Here is a 17110-nt window from a genome sequence, read left to right as displayed (position 1 = left end):
TTCACCCTTCTGGGATCACTAAGCTGCGTGCCCCGCCAAATCAACGCCATTACAAGGTGCTAGAAGCCGCTTACATATGGCGGGCTGCCTATCTCCGATAAGTGATAAACATCCCGCTCAGTTGCGATCCCCGGCTTGACGCAACAGCTCTCAAGCTTCACCCTTGGGCCGTTCAGAGCATCAGGGCCCTTCCATGTAGCCTATGCACTAAAGCCTGCAACGCTTCTCTCTTTCGCAGTCGATTCGTTCCTCCACCATGGCGTATGTCGCGCCAGTCCACAAGCCGACCAGCATCAGGCACGCCCTGCGCATCCGGTTCCTGTCGCCAGATATCGAGGATTTGGTCGTTGCGTGAGTGTTTCCTACGGCTTCCGATTGCCTGCATGTCATTTGCTCATTCGTATCGACGCATAGGAAAGCAAACCGACTGGAGATATGGCGAGTCACCGAGGAGGGCATGACGTGCCTCCACACAAAAGTTATCCATGGCACCATAGACATGCTCCAGCGGCTGCAGCCCAAGGATTCCGCCACAGACCTTCTGTTTATTGGCACGGATAGGCTACAATACTTCAATATAGCTTGGAACCCCGAAACGAATCAGCTAGATGCCGTCGAGCAGACGATACACGATTCAGCAGAACCATATATGCGGCAATCGCAGAGCCAGAACAGATGCCTCGTGGATCCCACTGGCAAGTTCATGGCCATGCACCTTTGGGAGGGAGTGCTGAACGTCTTTCGCCTGCGGATACGCAAGGGGTCGACCACGAAGCTTGAAGTGCTGGACCAGGTCCGGTTGACTGAGTTATGGATGAAGTCGAGCGTATTCCTACACAGTCGGACCGGCCATCCGAGAATCGCGTTTCTCTACAAGAACCAGCTTGACCGCGAAGAAGCTCGGGTTGCTATTTATCGACTGACGGATGACGATAAGGGCGCCGCTTCGTCCAAGTTTGACCCAAAGCACAGAGAACTGGACGAGGTCATTCGTGATCCTTATGCGTCCATGCTCATACCCGTTCCAGTTGTTGAGGAGAAGCGATACCATGTACGCAATAACGAGGGAGCCAGGGCACATCTGGGCGGCCTTCTTGTGGTCGGAGAGACGCTTCTTACATATTTTGATAGCCTCACATATTCGAGCGTGGAATCCGAACTTGAGGACCCCAAGATATATGTTGCTTGGGCCGAGTATGACGGGACGCATTACTTCTTGGCTGACGACTACGGCCGTCTTGATCTACTTGAGATCAAAACTACTAATGAATCAACCGGTGTGGTGGTCACTGGCATGGAAGTCCATCCGATATCCTTTCCAGATTCGAGCCGATATACATCGAGAGCGTCTAGCTTGGTTTATATGGGAAACAATCTCCTGTTTATTGGTTCACACCATGGCGACTCTCAGCTTTTACATATCGATGTTGAAACCCAGCAGATGGCTCTTGTCAAAGTTTTATCCAACAACGCACCCATCATGGACTTTACCATTATGGATCTGGGAAACAGAGAGGGGGACGCACAGTCTGGCAACAACTTTTCATCAGGGCAGGCGAGAATTGTGGCCGGCTGTGGTGCTTACCAGGACGGAAGCCTACGGAGTATTCGTAGCGGTGTTGGCCTTGAAGACCGTGGTCTCTTGGATGAAATCCAGGGCACTAGGGGGCTATTCACCTTGCGATCAGTGGACTCGGAAAAGGCCGATACCGTTGTCATATCCACGCTAACTGGAACTCGAGTTCTCCGATTTGAGCCCGATAACATTGAGGAGCTTTATTCCTTTCAGGGAATGGATCTCGAATCGGAGACGCTCTTGGCTGCAAACCTGCCAAATGGTCAGCTGCTGCAAATAACACCTCGAGTTGTCAATCTCTTGGATCCTGACAGCGGGGCTTCTTTGGGCTCATGGCAGTCACCCGAAGGCAAAGTGATCACGGCGGCGTCTGCCAATACCAAGTGGGCTTTGCTGTCTATAGATGGATCGATATTGGTTTCCCTAAACCTTCTTGACGGCTTAAAGGCGGTTATCCAAAACGCTTCACAAGATTCAGTATCCGGACAACCCGATCAAATATCATGCTTACATGCGGCGCGCGAGCCTCAAGACTTTGGTGTGGTTGGCTGGTGGACTTCGGGAACGATTTCAGTCGTAGATTTGGCGACTTTGACACCACTCCACGGTGAGCCGCTGAGGCAGACAGACGACAGTTCTTCAGTCCCACGAGACGTAGCGCTCGTCCAGCTACACCCCCCTGACGTCTCGGGCCCAACCTTGTTGGTGGCATTGGAAGATGGAAACGTCATTAGCTTCAATGTCTCAGTTAAAGGCTTCTCGGTATCTGGCAGGAAGACCGTCACACTGGGAAGCGGTCCGGCACGACTACACGTTCTACCCCGAGCGGACGGAATCTGCAACGTGTTTGCGACTACTGAGCATGCCAGCTTAATCTACAGCTCAGAAGGGCGTGTTGTCTACTCAGCAACGACAGCTGATGATGCGACATTCGTGGCTCCGTTCGACTCGGAAGCATTCCCAGACTCTATCGTATTGTCAACGGAAGATCATATCAGGATCTGCCAAGTTGATAACGAAAGGCTTACCCACGTCAAAGCACTTCCCATGAGCGAGACCGTTCGTCGTGTAGCTTATTCACCGGGCTTGAAGGCCTTTGGACTGGGTTGTATACGAAAGGAGCTCGCTGACAACGAGGAGGTCATTACGAGCACCATCAAGCTAGTCGACGAGATCATCTTCCAGGAGCTAGGAAAACCATTTGAGCTCAATGCCTCCGCGTCACTGGAGCTGGTCGAGTGCATAATTCGGGCCGAATTACCAGACAGTAACGGCGTCTTGGCCGAGAGATTCTTGGTCGGCACGAGTTTTGTCGCAGACCCTGGCACAGAGGAAGCAGGAGAGACGAGAGGTAGAATACTGGTCCTTGGTGTCGACGAGTCGCGGCAATTGTACCAAATCGCCTCCCATAACTTGAAAGGAGTATGCCGTTGCTTAGGCATCATGGATGACTACATTGTCGCCGGACTGACTAAGACGGTGGTTGTTTATTCTTTCACCCAAGAGACGTCGACGGCTGCTAGTTTAAAGAAACTGGCGTCGTTCCGCCCGGCGTCATTCCCAGTCGATCTGGACATCTCTGGTAACATTATCGGTATTGGTGATCTCATGCAATCCCTTACTCTTGTCGAATTCACACCGGGTCAAGATGGTAAGAAGGCAACGCTGGAAGAGAAGGCAAGGCACTATCAACAAGCTTGGACTACGTCGGTCAGCGCACTGGACGATTCTAGGTGGCTAGAAGCGGATGCTCAGGGCAATATCATTGTGCTCAGGCAAAATCAAGAAGCACCTACAGAGCAAGATCGCAGCCAGCTGGAGATTATAAGCGAACTCAACATTGGGGAGCAGATCAACCGGATTCGAAAGATTCAGGTTGCGCCTGCTGAAAATGCCATTGTGGTACCAAAAGCATTTTTGGGCTCGGTAAGCCTTATACGTATCTCTCAAGGAATGGCGAGCTGAAACTGACTGACTGGACAAATAGATTGAGGGAACTCTTTACCTCTACGGCGACATTGCCCCCAAGTACCAGGATCTGCTAATGCAGTTCCAATCAAGGCTACAAGAGTATATCCATACGCCCGGAAATCTGTCGTTTGACACTTGGCGGGCGTTTAGAAATCAGGCTAGGGAGGGTGAAGCCCCTTTTCGATTCGTGGACGGTGAGATGATTGAGAGGTTCTTGGACTTGGACGAGAATCAGCAGGGGCTGATGTGCGAAGGACTGGGACCAAGCGTCGAAGACATGCGGAACCTGATAGAGGAGCTCAGAAGGATGCACTAAGGCTGATGCATGGCACGTTGCTGGATCGAAAGGATTTACGAGTATACATGATGGAAGATGGCGATATGACAACAGGTTGCGAGGTATTAGTGCCTGGCATTGAGTTTCACAGACGGTGGTGGTGGAGTCGGTTCACGAATGAGCTACCTACGTTCCGATGCTATCTTTCAGGTTAGTAGTTGCTTGCGTTATTACTGTAGGTACGTGTAGGATGAATTGCCAAAATAAAAATATAAAAAATAAAGAGAAAAGACCTGATTTCATCTCCCTTTTTAACATCTGTTGATATGTAAGGTATATATCAATTCCATATCAAATGCCCTTCCAGAACGGCCCCAGTCCCCCGTTGACATCAGTCGATTGCTTACCAAAGGCGGAACAGACCGGGACGCCGAAGCTCCCGGCGAATCAGCGCGCCGCAATTTCCACCGCAGCTGACCATGGCAGCCTCAGGCCACGAGCCAGAAAAACCGGATCCCAAAACTTTCGGCAATCCGTCAACCTTGTTAGCCCGAGAGAGCCAAAAGCAACGGCGAAAAGACCTCAAACTCACCACCTTGGACCTCTCGCCCTTCGCCCCTCGACCTTGTACCATGGCGCCTCTCGCTACCGCTTCCCGCCTGTGCCTGCGCTCGGCCGTGGCCAAGCCTGCCGTGCGCGCGCTGAGCTCGTCGGCCGTGCGCCAGGCTGATGCTCCCGGAGCGGCTTCGTACACCAGCCCCTTCAAGGGCGAGTCCAAGGGCAGCAAGATCCCCGACTTTAGCAAATACATGTCCAAGGGCAACGAGACCACCAACAAGCTCTTTTCGTACTTTGCGGTTGGTACGATGGGTGCCATTACTGCTGCTGGAGCCAAGAGCACTGTTCAAGGTGGGTTTAATGCTTGTTTGTGTGGGGGAGGGGGGGAAATGGGTTGAGGATGGGAATTGGTGCTCTGGATGAGCTGGAATTGGCTGATACGAGGCCATTGGAGCTTGAGGGACTAGGGATTGAGCAATTGGGTTGTTTTCGTGCACGAGGCTAACACGTGGGGTGCTGCAGAATTCCTTCTCAACATGTCTGCCTCTGCCGACGTTTTGGCCATGGCCAAGGTCGAGGTCGACCTCAACACCATCCCCGAGGGCAAGAACGTGAGCTTACTCGACGAACCTTGAATATAAAAAAGAACCGCATTTGACTAACTTCCTTCCCCTAGGTCATCATCAAGTGGCGAGGCAAGCCCGTCTTCGTCCGTCACCGAACCCAGGACGAGATCGACCAGGCCAACAAAGTCAACGTCGCCTCCCTCCGAGACCCCCAGACCGACGAGGACCGTGTCAAGCGCCCCGAGTGGCTGGTCATGCTGGGTGTCTGCACCCACTTGGGTTGTGTCCCCATTGGCGAGGCCGGTGACTTTGGCGGCTGGTTCTGCCCCTGCCACGGCTCCCACTACGACATCTCTGGCCGGATACGAAAGGGCCCTGCGCCTCTCAACCTGGAGATTCCCGAGTACGACTTCCCCGAGGATGACAAGCTTGTCATTGGTTAAAAAACGCGAATACATGTATAAAGGAATTGGAGGGGGGAAAAGAGAGGGGGAGGGGAGACTGTCCTGTCACAAACGATGTAACAGTATCAGGGAAGGAGGGAGTCTTGGGAACTAAAATGGGTGAAGATGAGACAGCTCCCGAGCAAAAATACATAATTCGTCTCGGAATTACAAAAAAAAAAACATAGATTCTCTCTGGGCGGTCAAGTCTATCGGCGGGATGGGAGGTTGGAATGAAGAAATGGAAGAATGGTGTCTCATGATGCTGGGAATGGGACACACAAACTCCTTGTTTCTTAGACGTGAGCCATGTGCAGCATTGTATAAATAAAAACGTTTTACGAAAAAAAAAAAAAAAGAAAGAAATGCTTTTAGAACATGTTAGTGAGGATGTACCGATGATTTCATCACACAGAGTGAGACGGGAGCCAAAAATCAAGGAGTGAGAGTGAAGCAAAAAGAACAAAATTTGGCTTGTTAGCCAAGAAAAACATTATAGACTGAATATTTTAAATTTCTTTTGTCTATTCTTCATACCCCATTTCCTCTCCCCGAGATTAGTGTCCATGGCCATCATCCTCCGCGCTCTGCTCCGGATCCAGCTTGATCAGCGTGTCAATTCGCATAATGCTGATACAAGCCTCGACCGCACTCTTCAGCTGTCGGACCTTGCTAATCGTGGGCTCTAGCACGCCGAGCTTGATCTCATCCACGACCTTGCCCTTGGTGAGGTCCAGGCCGTAGTTCTTGTAGCTCTTCTTCTTGGCAATCGACTTCTCGTCCTCGTTGGCGTCGCCCTCCTGGACGCGCTGTGACAGGGCGTGTCTGGAACGCAGCTGGGCGACGAGCTCTGCGGCGTCCTTGGCGGCGTTGACGGCGAGCGTCTTGGGGATGACGAGCAGGGACTGGGCGAACTCGCCAATGGCCAGCTGCTCGCGGGATCCGACGGTGCCGGCGAACTCCTCGAGGTAGATGTGGAGGGCGGTCTCGACGGCGCCGCCTCCGGGGACGATGCTGCCGCTTTCTAGCGTCCTCTTGACGGCGCAGAGCGAATCGTGGACTGATCGCTCAATCTCGTCGAGGGAGTATTCGTTGGGTCCTCGCAGGATGACGGAGGCGGAGGAGTGGGCCTTGGTGCCCTTGATCAGAATGCACTCGTCGTCCGAGATGCGCTCCTGGAAGACCTCTTCGGCGTGTCCCAGGTATGAGGGGTCAAACTTCTCGTCACCGTTCAGGTCAGAGAGTGTGCTCAGGAGAGTGCCGCCGGTGGCCTTGGCGATTCGTCTCAGGTCGTCCTTCTTGCATCTTCTGACACCCATGGCGCCCTTCTCCACCATCATCTTGAGGACCATGTCGTCGATACCCTTGGTGGTAAGGATGACGTTGGCACCGGCCTTGAGGATCATTTCTACCCTCTCGATGATCATGCCGGATTCCCTAGCACGGATAGCCTCCAGCTGCTGGGGGTCATCGACGGTGATCTGGACGCCGAGCTTCATTCTCTCCTTTTGCAGGTTCATGTCCAGGATGGCAATCTTGGCATCCTGAATGCGGGTAGGCATGGCCTGAGAAGCGACTGTGCAGTTCAAGGCATAGCCCTTGACCAGGACTGACTCGAGAGCGCTCTTGCCGTGGGCCTTGAGCAGGTTGACGGCCTTGACGGGATATTTGGACTCGTTCCTGTTGTTGGTTGTCTTGACCGCCTGAATGGCATCGACAACCAGGTCGGCGAAGAAGTCGGAATCAGCACCAATGATCTTGCTGGACATGGAGGTCTTGGCAATGTTGAGGAGTGATTCTCGGCCGAGGTTGTCGACCTTGATGCTGACGTTCTCGTTGAGGAACTTGATCGCCTCTCGCAAGGCCAGTCTGTAGCCGGTGATGATGGTGGTGGGGTGGATGCGGTTCTTCATCAGCTCGTTGCCCCTTCGGAGCAGCTCGGCGGCGATCAGAACAACTGATGTCGTGCCATCGCCAACCTCCTTATCCTGCTGCTGGGCCAGGTCCACCAAGATCTTTCCGGCGGGATCTTCGACGTCGAGGAGGGTAAGGATTGTAGCACCGTCGTTTGTTACCGTGACGTCCTGTTTGCAGTAGATAGTAAGCAAGCTGTCGTGGTTCATGTCCGAGTTGCTTCGCATCCGGAATAGGGGCAAAGGGCTCCGGTCGTCTCAATCGAGGGGCAGTCGGTGTATGTACTCACGCCAATGTCGTCCACCATCATCTTGTCAAGGCCGCTGGGGCCAAAAGAGCTCTTCACCACATTGGCGATGGCTTGTGTAGCCAGAACTGCATCCGTCAGTAACCGCCCTGTCCAAGTCATCGGCAGCAGCCCAACGCACCATTTTGGTCTCGAATATCGGATCCCGAAATCTTCTGGCCACCGAGGAAAAGGGTGCCGTTCCGGGGCTGCTCGAAGAGTGCTGCCATGGCTGAAGCAGTGCTGTGACGTTATACGATACAAGCCGCCTAACAGTCGCTGTGAATGGGATATCGAGATGGAAGACGAGACAAGGGAAAAGGAGTGGAGGCTCGAGGATTCGACAAGTTTCTGCCTTGACTGTCTACCCTTGGCTTACCTAGCCAAAGCTGCGAAGCTCAGTAATGGCGGCACTTGTCCCGCTGCCCCTCGACTTTTTTGTCGGAAGCACAGATTGTTCCAGCTCCGGCGCTGCCAAACAGACTGAAACAGTGCACGGCGGTGCCTCCAACAGCGCTGGCAGCCCCTCCAAGCCCCCGAAACCCCCAGCGCGGCAAGCCCTGATTGGGTGGCGCTCAGGGGACGCGGACGGTGAAATTTATCCTGCGCTGCCCCTCCTTTGTGAGGAGGGACAAACTGATAGCGGGGCAGACGCAAAGGCCTGGCATTGAGCCTCTCGTGACTCTCTTTTCTCGGCCGACTGACTCTTTCGTTGCGCGACCTGCACTGCACAGTGACTCAGGATTCCGACGTGCCGTTTGTTGTATTCAAGGCAAGCTCTTTGTAGTGCGATAAAAGGTATGTATTGACACCTTTAATGTCGATGTTCAACAGACTCCAGAGTCACAACTCGAGCCTCCTCTGACAGCTATCAGAAACAACAGTAACACCATGGAGAACGCCGCCGACCAGCCCAAGGAGCCCTCCAAGAGCGCCCTCAAAAAAGCCGAGAAGCAGGCCAAGATGGCTGCCGACAAGGCTGCAAAGGCCGCTAAGCAGGCTGCCCTCCCCGTCGTGGGCGGAAAGAAGACCGACGACATCATTGGAATCACCGTCACCAAGGCAGAGAACTTCCCTGCATGGTACCAGGAGGTCGTTCTCAAGGGCGAGATGGTCGAATACTACCAGGAAATTTCTGGCTTCTTCGTCCTGCGCCCTCTGTCAATGCACATCTGGAACGTCATCCGAAAGTGGTTCCAGGACCGCATTGAGCTGATGGGTGTTGAGGAGACCAGCTTCCCCATGTTCCTCTCCTCCAAGTCGCTGGAGAAGGAGAAGGACCACGTCGAGGGCTTCGCTCCTGAATTGGCTTGGGTGACCAAGGCGTACGTATTTACTACCTGGATATTCGTCCCTGACAGGACTTTAGACTAACCCCTATCCAGCGGTGACAAGGACCTCGAAGTTCCCGTCGCAATTCGTCCCACGTCTGAGGCTGTCATGTACCCTTACTACGCCAAGTGGATTCGCAGCCACCGAGACCTCCCCCTTCGACTGAACCAGTGGAACTCGGTCGTTCGATGGGAGGCTAAGCAGACCACCCCTTTCCTCCGAACAAGAGAATTCTTGTGGCAGGAGGGTCACACTGCCCACCTGACCGAAGAGCTTGCCGGAAAGGAGGTTTTGGAGATTCTGGAGCTGTATGCTGGTGTCTACGAGCAGCTTCTGGCTGTCCCCGTTGTACGAGGACGCAAGACTGAGAACGAGAAGTTTGCCGGTGGTTACTACACAACCACCGTCGAGGGCTACATCCCCTCCAACGGCCGTGGTATCCAGGGTGCCACGTCCCACTGCCTGGGCCAGAACTTTAGCAAAATGTTCGACATTACTGTTGAAGACCCTGCCAACAAGGGCTCTCACATTCACGTCTGGCAGAACTCTTGGGGCCTGTCCACCCGTGTCATTGGTGTCATGATCATGGTGCACGGTGACGACAAGGGTCTTGTCCTTCCTCCCCGAATTGCCAAGACTCAGACCATCCTGATCCCCGTCGGTATCAACAAGAGCACTACCCCCGAAGACAGGAAGAAGCACGAAGAGCAGTTGGATGGTATTCGGGATACCCTGAAGAAGGCTGGTGTCCGTGCTGAGTCTGATTGGAGAGAGGGTTACACTCCTGCCTGGAAGTTCAACGACTGGGAGCTCAAGGGTGTTCCTCTGCGAATTGAGTTTGGCCCCAAGGATGCCGCCAAGGAGGTTGTCAGCTGGGCCAGACGTGACACTGGCGAGAAGGGCACCATCCCCATTGCCGATGTCGCTACCAAGGTTCCCGAGCTCCTGGAGACCATCCAGGCGGATATGTACGCCAAGGCCGAGAAGTCATTCCGCGAGCACCGCCTGCAGATTACAAAGTGGGAGGATGTTCTTCCCGCTCTGGATGACAAGAACGTTGTCCTGATCCCCTTCTGTGGTGATGGCAAGTGCGAGGACCGCATCAAGGAGCTGACTACTCGTGAGGACACCCAGCCCGACGTCCCCGAGAGCCAGAAGCTCCCCTCCATGGGCATGAAGAGCTTGTGCATTCCTTTCGAGCAGCCTGAGGGCGTTGTTGCCGGCGAGACGGATTGTCTCAGCCCCGAGTGCCAGCGCAAGGCTCAGTTCTGGACCATGTTTGGTAGAAGCTACTAAATCTTGGGCAAAGAAATGGTGCATAGAAGGAGTTATTTGTGTAAAAAGTGGTTTAAATGTAGCCTACTTGTGATTTGCTATATGGTTTGACATTCACAAGGGGAATGCAGAGGGATAAATTTATTAAATGACGTTAATGATCTTGATTTCTTGTTCGCTTGTTCTTTTTTCTGTGACCCTAGGTATGTATCTTTTACATCTATGTACCTCAGTTTTATCAAGCTAGCACCACTCGAATCTCTCGTTGACAACCCAGTCTATGTCTTCGGTGGCGCCCTCGCCGAACCAGTTCAAACTCGCAAGGTTCTTGTCTTGTCTCACGACAAACGTAGTTTGGAATTCGGTGGCAGCCTCAGCAGCCTTCCTTACTCTCTCGAGAGGATTCCAGATCTCGACCTTTGAGCAGGCCCAGTCCTTGGCTTCCTTCTCTGCAGCGCGGAAGATTCCCACGACGGCTGTGGATAACTCTTCGTCGGAGATGCTTTCGTCTTCAATGACGAATCTGAGGAAGCTGAGGAGGTTCTTCTCTGGGTGGTCTGGGCCGCCGTAGTGATTCCGCTCGAAGAGACCCCATACTCGGGAGCCGGTTGAGGGAGAGGTGTAGAGGGCGCCGTGGACGGTGGGCTTGCGGCCGAATGCGGCGTTGCAGATGAATGCCTCGCGGTAAAAGTGCCATTGAAGAGCATCGATGTCGGGGATGACGGCAACCCGGAATTTGGACGCATCAGCAGCGTTGGGCTTGGCTATTTCCTTACGGATGAGACCTTCGTCTCGTTCAGCCAGTTCAGCCAGGTTCTCCTCGTGAATAAGCGTAACAGACGACGTATCAAGTTCAGCAGCAGTTGGTCTGACGCGGAACTCAATCTGGGTGTTTTCCAGGGGCAGCCATCCGTGCTTCGCATAGAACAGTCTCCCAATGTCAGAGAAAAGCACTGAAAACGCCGGCTCGCCAATCTCTCGCTGCTGAGCAGCCATGTATCCGCGCAGCAGCTCAATCATCTTGCCGGCATACCCTCGGCCACGAAACTCCTTGTGAGTGAAGACGCTGGCAATGCCGTACGCCCACACATCGTGGACGCTGCCATCGCGGTTTCTCACGAGGGCACGCTTGCGCAGGGTTTCACAGGCGGCAAAGACGGGGCGCTCGCCGTTGACCGGGGCGGCGGCGTCGTCTGTGAGGATCCAGTTGGTGATGCCGCCGTTGCGGGCGAGGGGGATGGAGAGGAGGTATTCCTCGCGCTCGAGATAGTCCGGGACGGTGAGGCTGTTGCCCCATTCGGTCTGGTTGTAGAGCCAGGTTCGGGTGCGTTCTTGAGGCGTGGGATTGGTGAGGATGATGGTGGGGGAGGAAGAGGATGGGAGGGATGAGGCCGAGGCTGAGGCTGACATGATGGGCGCTGGAATACTAAGGCAGGCTTTTGTCTTTTGCTTGTGTAATACTGGCAATACTCCCCAATACTGTAAGATGGCAGGTATTATCGACAGAGGATAGTTTCGTTGCCGTATGTAGCAGGGTGTTCTAGAGTCATCGGAGGACTATGAACACTATGCTAACTCTCTTAGTCTCTTTTGTCCCCATCTTGGCCTGGGTCATGTAAGCAAGGCAATGCCTCGTATCACCACTAAGTAAGTGCTGGTGTTACGCAAAACCATTATCAAGACTGAAAAAAATAGTCAAAGTCGTCCTTTTTATAAAAGAGTCTCATGTCCTCAAACGACGTCTCAGTTTACTTAGACTCAACATCCAACGTCCAACTACATGTACCTACTGAAAACTGCTGCAGATACCCCGCCTTCTCAGGGTCCGAACCGGCGAGCCGGAATCGGCAACGGCGCGGGAGAGGCTTTGTTAGTTGCAGGCAATAGCTGCTGTAACTCTGTCCATGAGAAACCACGGGGGAAAGAATATGACGGGATACTTGATTTACTACGTTCTTCTCCTTCCCCTTCTCATTTACTTTCTTGTCTTTTTCCTCACAAGTTGTGGCGAGCTGTGTAATGTAGGTCTCAAACGGAAAACGGCGGCTTCCGACGCAGGAAACTTCCGACTTACTAATAAGAATCGCGAAAGTTGCACATGTCTGTATACACGATGAACTCGCAACGACTCAACAATTCAACTCTAGACACAGGTAGTAATACGCAAAATTTACGAATGGCCTCATATCACGTTCGTCTCCATATCGGGTTTGAGGTTCAACAGTGCCGATTATAGTAGACGCAGCCTGAAACATACACTTACCTCATGCATGTACTACCACCGCGGTATTACCCCAGAATTTATTAGTAGCAGGCCGTTTGACACATGCAACAGTAATAGAGACGCAATCAACGTCCATGTCGCGTGATTCTGAAGGTAGTAAATTAAGAAAAGTGGAAAGATGGTCTACATTTTGCTTTTCATCCTCTGGAATCGAGGCGTGTGATTCCATTGCAAATACTCGTAAGGTAGTACATGCGCTCAACTTGAAAATAAGCTGAGTAGCCATCAGGGTAATACACATGAGATTACTACAACTCACGGCTCCCTTGACACATCTCAACAGATCTTGGCAGTAGTATACCTTTAGGCCTGACGTCTTGGCAGCACCTCTCCCTTAAACAGTAATTTCCGGAATGCGAAGCATATGAGACATTCCACGTGCATCTCAATTACCGTCTATCCGAGTTCAGCTATCTTCGCCTATTTCTCATTCTCCTTATCCTTCCTCCCCAATACCGATCAGCGGATCAAACAAGACGAAAAAATGAGCAAAGATTACAGTCCGAACCTTTGTCTAACAAATGCTTAATTTCTTCTTCCTCTGGAGACTCCTATCGCAACGCTTATTGTATCGGAAGCCATCGAACCACGGCGGCAGAGTCTGATAAAATGGAAAACAATTCCTCTTCTCATTCTACCATGAACGCAAACAATCCGCATTGCCCGCCAGATCAAGGGCTGGGAATCCTCTTTTCTGATGGGAGAGGCCCAGACAGAGATAAAGAGCCACACGCAAATGCCAGTCAACCGAAACTATATCCGCGCCTTCCAAACAACACGGTCTTCGATGCCCGATTTTGGCGAGAAGACGTCCCAATACTCATTCAAAACAACGCCGCTGTCCAATCCGCCAACCTAGCCGTCCTTATCCTCATATTTGCCCAGTCAGCAGTTGGCGTGGGATGCAATCACTATGGGAAAGCCTTGTCGCACTACGGCCGAGCGCTTCAGCTCGTCAGAGAGACAAGCACTTCTCAAGAGAGCCTGCGACCAGCTATTCTGTGCTCCTTGTTCTTTGTCATCTTTGAAATCATGAATGGGGATACAGACGCCGCAGAGTCGCACTTGTGGAACGGAGAAAAGATGGTTTTGGAGCTTCAGCGATTGGAATCGCGAAATAGGAGTATAGAGATGAGCGGAGAAGGGATTTTACGGCGGGAATTACCTTGCGCGCTCCAGTTTCTGATGTTACAGAGCGATACACCGAATCTTAATTTTGAGAAAGCAGGGTATTTGGAAGCGTTTATTCGGACGGCTACAAATCCGGATAGGGTGCCGAATATAGTTCCGGGAGCATATCCAGATCAAAGAACGGGGAGGGTTGAGAGGTTATTATAAGTAGGCGAATTTATTATGATGGACAATGCACTTGTTAATTTTGGGTCCAACTACTTTGCAGACGACATCTTCTTCTTTTAACAGATATTTCTCCATTTCATTCATTTTCTGCTCCATATGTGTGAAATCAATCTTGCAGCTTGCTTTACTTTTCCCAATCTATTCTACTTACCCACAATCTTAATAAGATGTGGAGTGTCTGAGTCTGTAACACGTACCTAAGCTGATCTTTTGAATCGGAACGACAGGATAGCCGGCAGCTGTGGAAAGTTGCATGAAGCCTCCACTCTCCCTGGGATAGCATCCTCTTCAGTAAAACTAGGCTCTTCAAGTGCATCCAATGCCAGGCCTCTCTTGAAAAAGACGCTGAATAGTTCATGGAGTGGGCGGTGGAAGTAATACTATCGCATTCTGTCAGCCACTTGCACTCTCCCTCAAGATATTCGATAGTGCGTGGTTATTTGCCACAAGCTCCAACTCACCTGTTTTGTTGGCTGTCCTACAATGAACACGCCTTTAGACGGTTTGACATGGAGGTATTCCTTGATAACTTTGCTACGGATGATGTGTTGTTCACCCGTCAAAGGGTCGAATGTGATTTCGATGTTGCGGGAATAGGTGGAGGTGAAGAAGACTGGGTGGAGGATGGTGGCTACGAAGCTAGATTGCAGAGTGAATGTTTAGATTGAGTTACCTCGCCCCGGAGGAGGACGAACTCAAGCGACATGGAGGGACTTACACGCCATCCTTCTTGAGTATTTTCGGAAGCGCGTCTGCGAGGGGATCAAGAGTAGCGACGTCCATGATCGCCATGTTCATGAGAATAACATCGAAACCGCCAATCTTTGGACATGATTCTGGCGGTTAGCCAATGCATCAATGTTTTCTGAACGAAAAACAAGACAAGTGACTTTAGAGTATCACCTCGGCAGCTTTTTCCACGAGGGGCTCAAAGTCGTTTGCATCGGTCACGTCCAGCTTGCTGAAAGATATCTTTCCGTCTCTATCGGCATTCTCATACTTCTTGGCCTGCTCCAGCATGCCAAAAGTGCCGTCTGTAGCGATAATGCTGGCGGCGCCGTTGTCTGCGAGCCAGCGAGCACAGAGACCATTGCCTGTAGCCAGCTCCAAAGCCGTGCAGCCTTGCTTGCTGAGGCTCGGGCCAAGGAGGCGCTGAAGAGACGGTTCTTGAAGCTGCTTCCAGTATTTATTGCCATGCTCGCCGACGCCAGAGTTCCAGAATTCGGCGTTGGTTTCCCATGTGGAGAGGGCTTCTTTACTGAGATGGGGAGCCGACATTGTGCGCAGAACTTTCTTTTTTCTGTCTATTTAATTGTGCCAAATTTCTAAGAATTTGAAGTCGACAATAGATCTAATGAAAAATTGGTCAAGGGAACAAAAAGAAATTAAGTCACTTCGCTGCATCGTGGGCATAACATTTCATATTACAGGCATTGTAGTTGCAGCTATCTCACTAATAAATTTCCATTTCACCGGATGAGTCAATCGGCGATGCAGCGCTTTGGGCTTCTCATGCGTACGCCAATGAGAAGAAACCTGACGCCTGGATTAGGATTGGATTGCAGCGCTAGGGCCAACACTAGGTGCCTATATTAGAATGGCACCGAATCAAGCTTAATCTTAGCCAACAACATTTGGTAGATGATGCAATAATCTCGAAGCTGGAGGATAGACACGCGCCCTGTCGATGACAACTGTATAACTTATATGTGGTTTCTCTTTTAAAAATTAACACATTTGTATGTCTCATACTGTGGGGATACTATTGTCATTACCAGCCGGGCTATCTTCATGTTCCAACAGATGGCCTCTTAGCTAAGGCGCGATCGAAGAAAACGGAGAAATATCGCTAGTGGACCAAACGTTTTGTCTAGATCCTCATTGCAACCCTCGCTCTCAGCATGTTGCAAAAGTCCACTCATGTACAAAAATTCCTCGCCGCAGGTTGGGCAGTTGTACATGTATCCGTTTGCCTTGTCGAGGAATCTCCGCCATTGACGACATTCACCTGCAAGCTTATCGATCCCCCCAGAACCAACGCCGGCTGGACAACGCCCGACCTCTAGATGTAGCAACATAGCAGATGCTCTAGAGAATTTCCGAGGGCATGCGGGGCACTCGATATGTTTGGCGGTATGGATTAGGGTGTGCTAGTGTAGAAGTTGTCAGACATGACCGAGATCAAGAGCATGAGGTACGAGATATAAGAGGCAAACCAACATATTTTAGATTCGAACGGCTCGAGAAGTACGTTCGACAAATCGAACACAGATGATGCTCCTCAACTTGGTGATGGGTAAGTTCTTGCCGAGTGTCATATTCTTCCCGACAGACAGAGCACCAGTAGTGTTCAGCCTCCAAATGTTCATCGAGTTCGCTTTGGGTATAAAAATCGTCCCAGTAACATAAATGACACCAAGCATGATATATATGCATTTTGGCCTGCGATTTTCTCGAGCACTTCCGAGGACAATTGATGTAGAAGCAGTACAGATGCAAAGGAGGTAGATTAACTTCTCCCTCGTGCTGCTACGATGCAATTGAGGGGGCGGGCATTTGAGATTGCATTACATAATGCACCATATTCCAAGGCGAGGTGTTGCATACATGTACCTAGTAGATACAACTTACAAACTACTTGACTGCTGGTAGGAATTGATGCTAATTCTAGAAGCAGGTTTACTCAGCTGGACCTAAGCGGAAAGAAGTGTAAATGGAAAGGGGGGCCAATGATATCTCTTCCAACGTATACCTCACTGTAAAATTGCTCTGTTATCGAGGTTGTACTACCTGGTAGCTTGACCAGGGATGATATTGAAGTAGTAGCAAGTGTTGACGGTCCGCGCCTGGAATCTCAGAGTATGCGAAGAGGACGCTCATTTCGCTCCAAAGTATAAGACAATGTTTCCCCCTTCCTCTTTTGCTTGTTGTAATCATATCGTATTGGTGTTAGCTTAATGAGGCTAAGTGCTGCGGAAGGGTGCCATCCCTTCATCCTGAATTGCAGTAGAATAGATGTAAACGTAAGCTACACACCGGAATACAAGGTTCTCCCTATATATAAAGGAGAATTGTCTCACAAATAATGCGCCGTACGGAAATAATGATGTTTTTAAAAATTGGGACTCAGTAATGTGTTGTTAGACAACGTGATGCGCTGCCCCGGTGCCGGTCCGCATTTTAATTCCCGTGCTCCGGATGCTATCCATCGAGAGGTCCAGAGCCGTAAAGTTCGGTATCATGGCTTGATAAACATAAAATAACAATAT

At 51.3% G+C, this 17110-nt stretch overlaps 6 protein-coding genes across 6 annotated transcripts; 3 read left to right on the top strand and 3 right to left on the bottom strand.

Annotated features, from left to right (window-relative positions):
* Positions 1–256: 256 nt before the first annotated feature.
* Triagg1_188 (uncharacterized protein) lies at positions 257–3863 on the top strand (the record flags this gene model as incomplete). Its single annotated transcript, XM_062896886.1, has 3 exons — positions 257–351; positions 415–3502; positions 3564–3863. 3 exons carry the CDS (start codon positions 257–259, stop codon positions 3861–3863), a joined length of 3483 nt encoding a protein of 1160 aa, XP_062760538.1.
* A 440-nt stretch (positions 3864–4303) lies between these two features.
* On the top strand, positions 4304–5391 carry Triagg1_187 (uncharacterized protein; the record flags this gene model as incomplete). Its single annotated transcript, XM_062896875.1, has 3 exons — positions 4304–4733; positions 4905–4993; positions 5059–5391. The coding sequence occupies 3 exons, from the start codon at positions 4304–4306 to the stop codon at positions 5389–5391; spliced, it is 852 nt and encodes a 283-aa protein (XP_062760537.1).
* Positions 5392–5948: 557 nt separating this feature from the next.
* Positions 5949–7821, bottom strand: Triagg1_186 (uncharacterized protein; the record flags this gene model as incomplete). Its single annotated transcript, XM_062896864.1, has 3 exons — positions 5949–7475; positions 7595–7680; positions 7734–7821. The coding sequence occupies 3 exons, from the start codon at positions 7819–7821 to the stop codon at positions 5949–5951; spliced, it is 1701 nt and encodes a 566-aa protein (XP_062760536.1).
* A 661-nt stretch (positions 7822–8482) lies between these two features.
* Positions 8483–10219, top strand: Triagg1_185 (uncharacterized protein; the record flags this gene model as incomplete). Its single annotated transcript, XM_062896853.1, has 2 exons — positions 8483–8916; positions 8977–10219. 2 exons carry the CDS (start codon positions 8483–8485, stop codon positions 10217–10219), a joined length of 1677 nt encoding a protein of 558 aa, XP_062760535.1.
* Positions 10220–10441: 222 nt separating this feature from the next.
* Positions 10442–11608, bottom strand: Triagg1_184 (uncharacterized protein; the record flags this gene model as incomplete). Its single annotated transcript, XM_062896842.1, has 1 exon — positions 10442–11608. One exon carries the CDS (start codon positions 11606–11608, stop codon positions 10442–10444), a length of 1167 nt encoding a protein of 388 aa, XP_062760534.1.
* Positions 11609–14038: 2430 nt separating this feature from the next.
* On the bottom strand, positions 14039–15119 carry Triagg1_183 (uncharacterized protein; the record flags this gene model as incomplete). Its single annotated transcript, XM_062896831.1, has 4 exons — positions 14039–14221; positions 14303–14480; positions 14560–14663; positions 14745–15119. 4 exons carry the CDS (start codon positions 15117–15119, stop codon positions 14039–14041), a joined length of 840 nt encoding a protein of 279 aa, XP_062760533.1.
* Between the last annotated feature and the right edge of the window lie 1991 nt (positions 15120–17110).

The sequence above is a fragment of the Trichoderma aggressivum genome, assembly GCF_033847375.1.
Source record: "Trichoderma aggressivum f. europaeum strain CBS 100526 chromosome Unknown scaffold_001, whole genome shotgun sequence".
In the NCBI taxonomy this organism is placed as follows: domain Eukaryota; kingdom Fungi; phylum Ascomycota; class Sordariomycetes; order Hypocreales; family Hypocreaceae; genus Trichoderma; species Trichoderma aggressivum.
The sequence above is the reverse complement of the archived record's forward strand: the minus strand, read 5'-3'. Positions and strand labels throughout refer to the sequence as shown.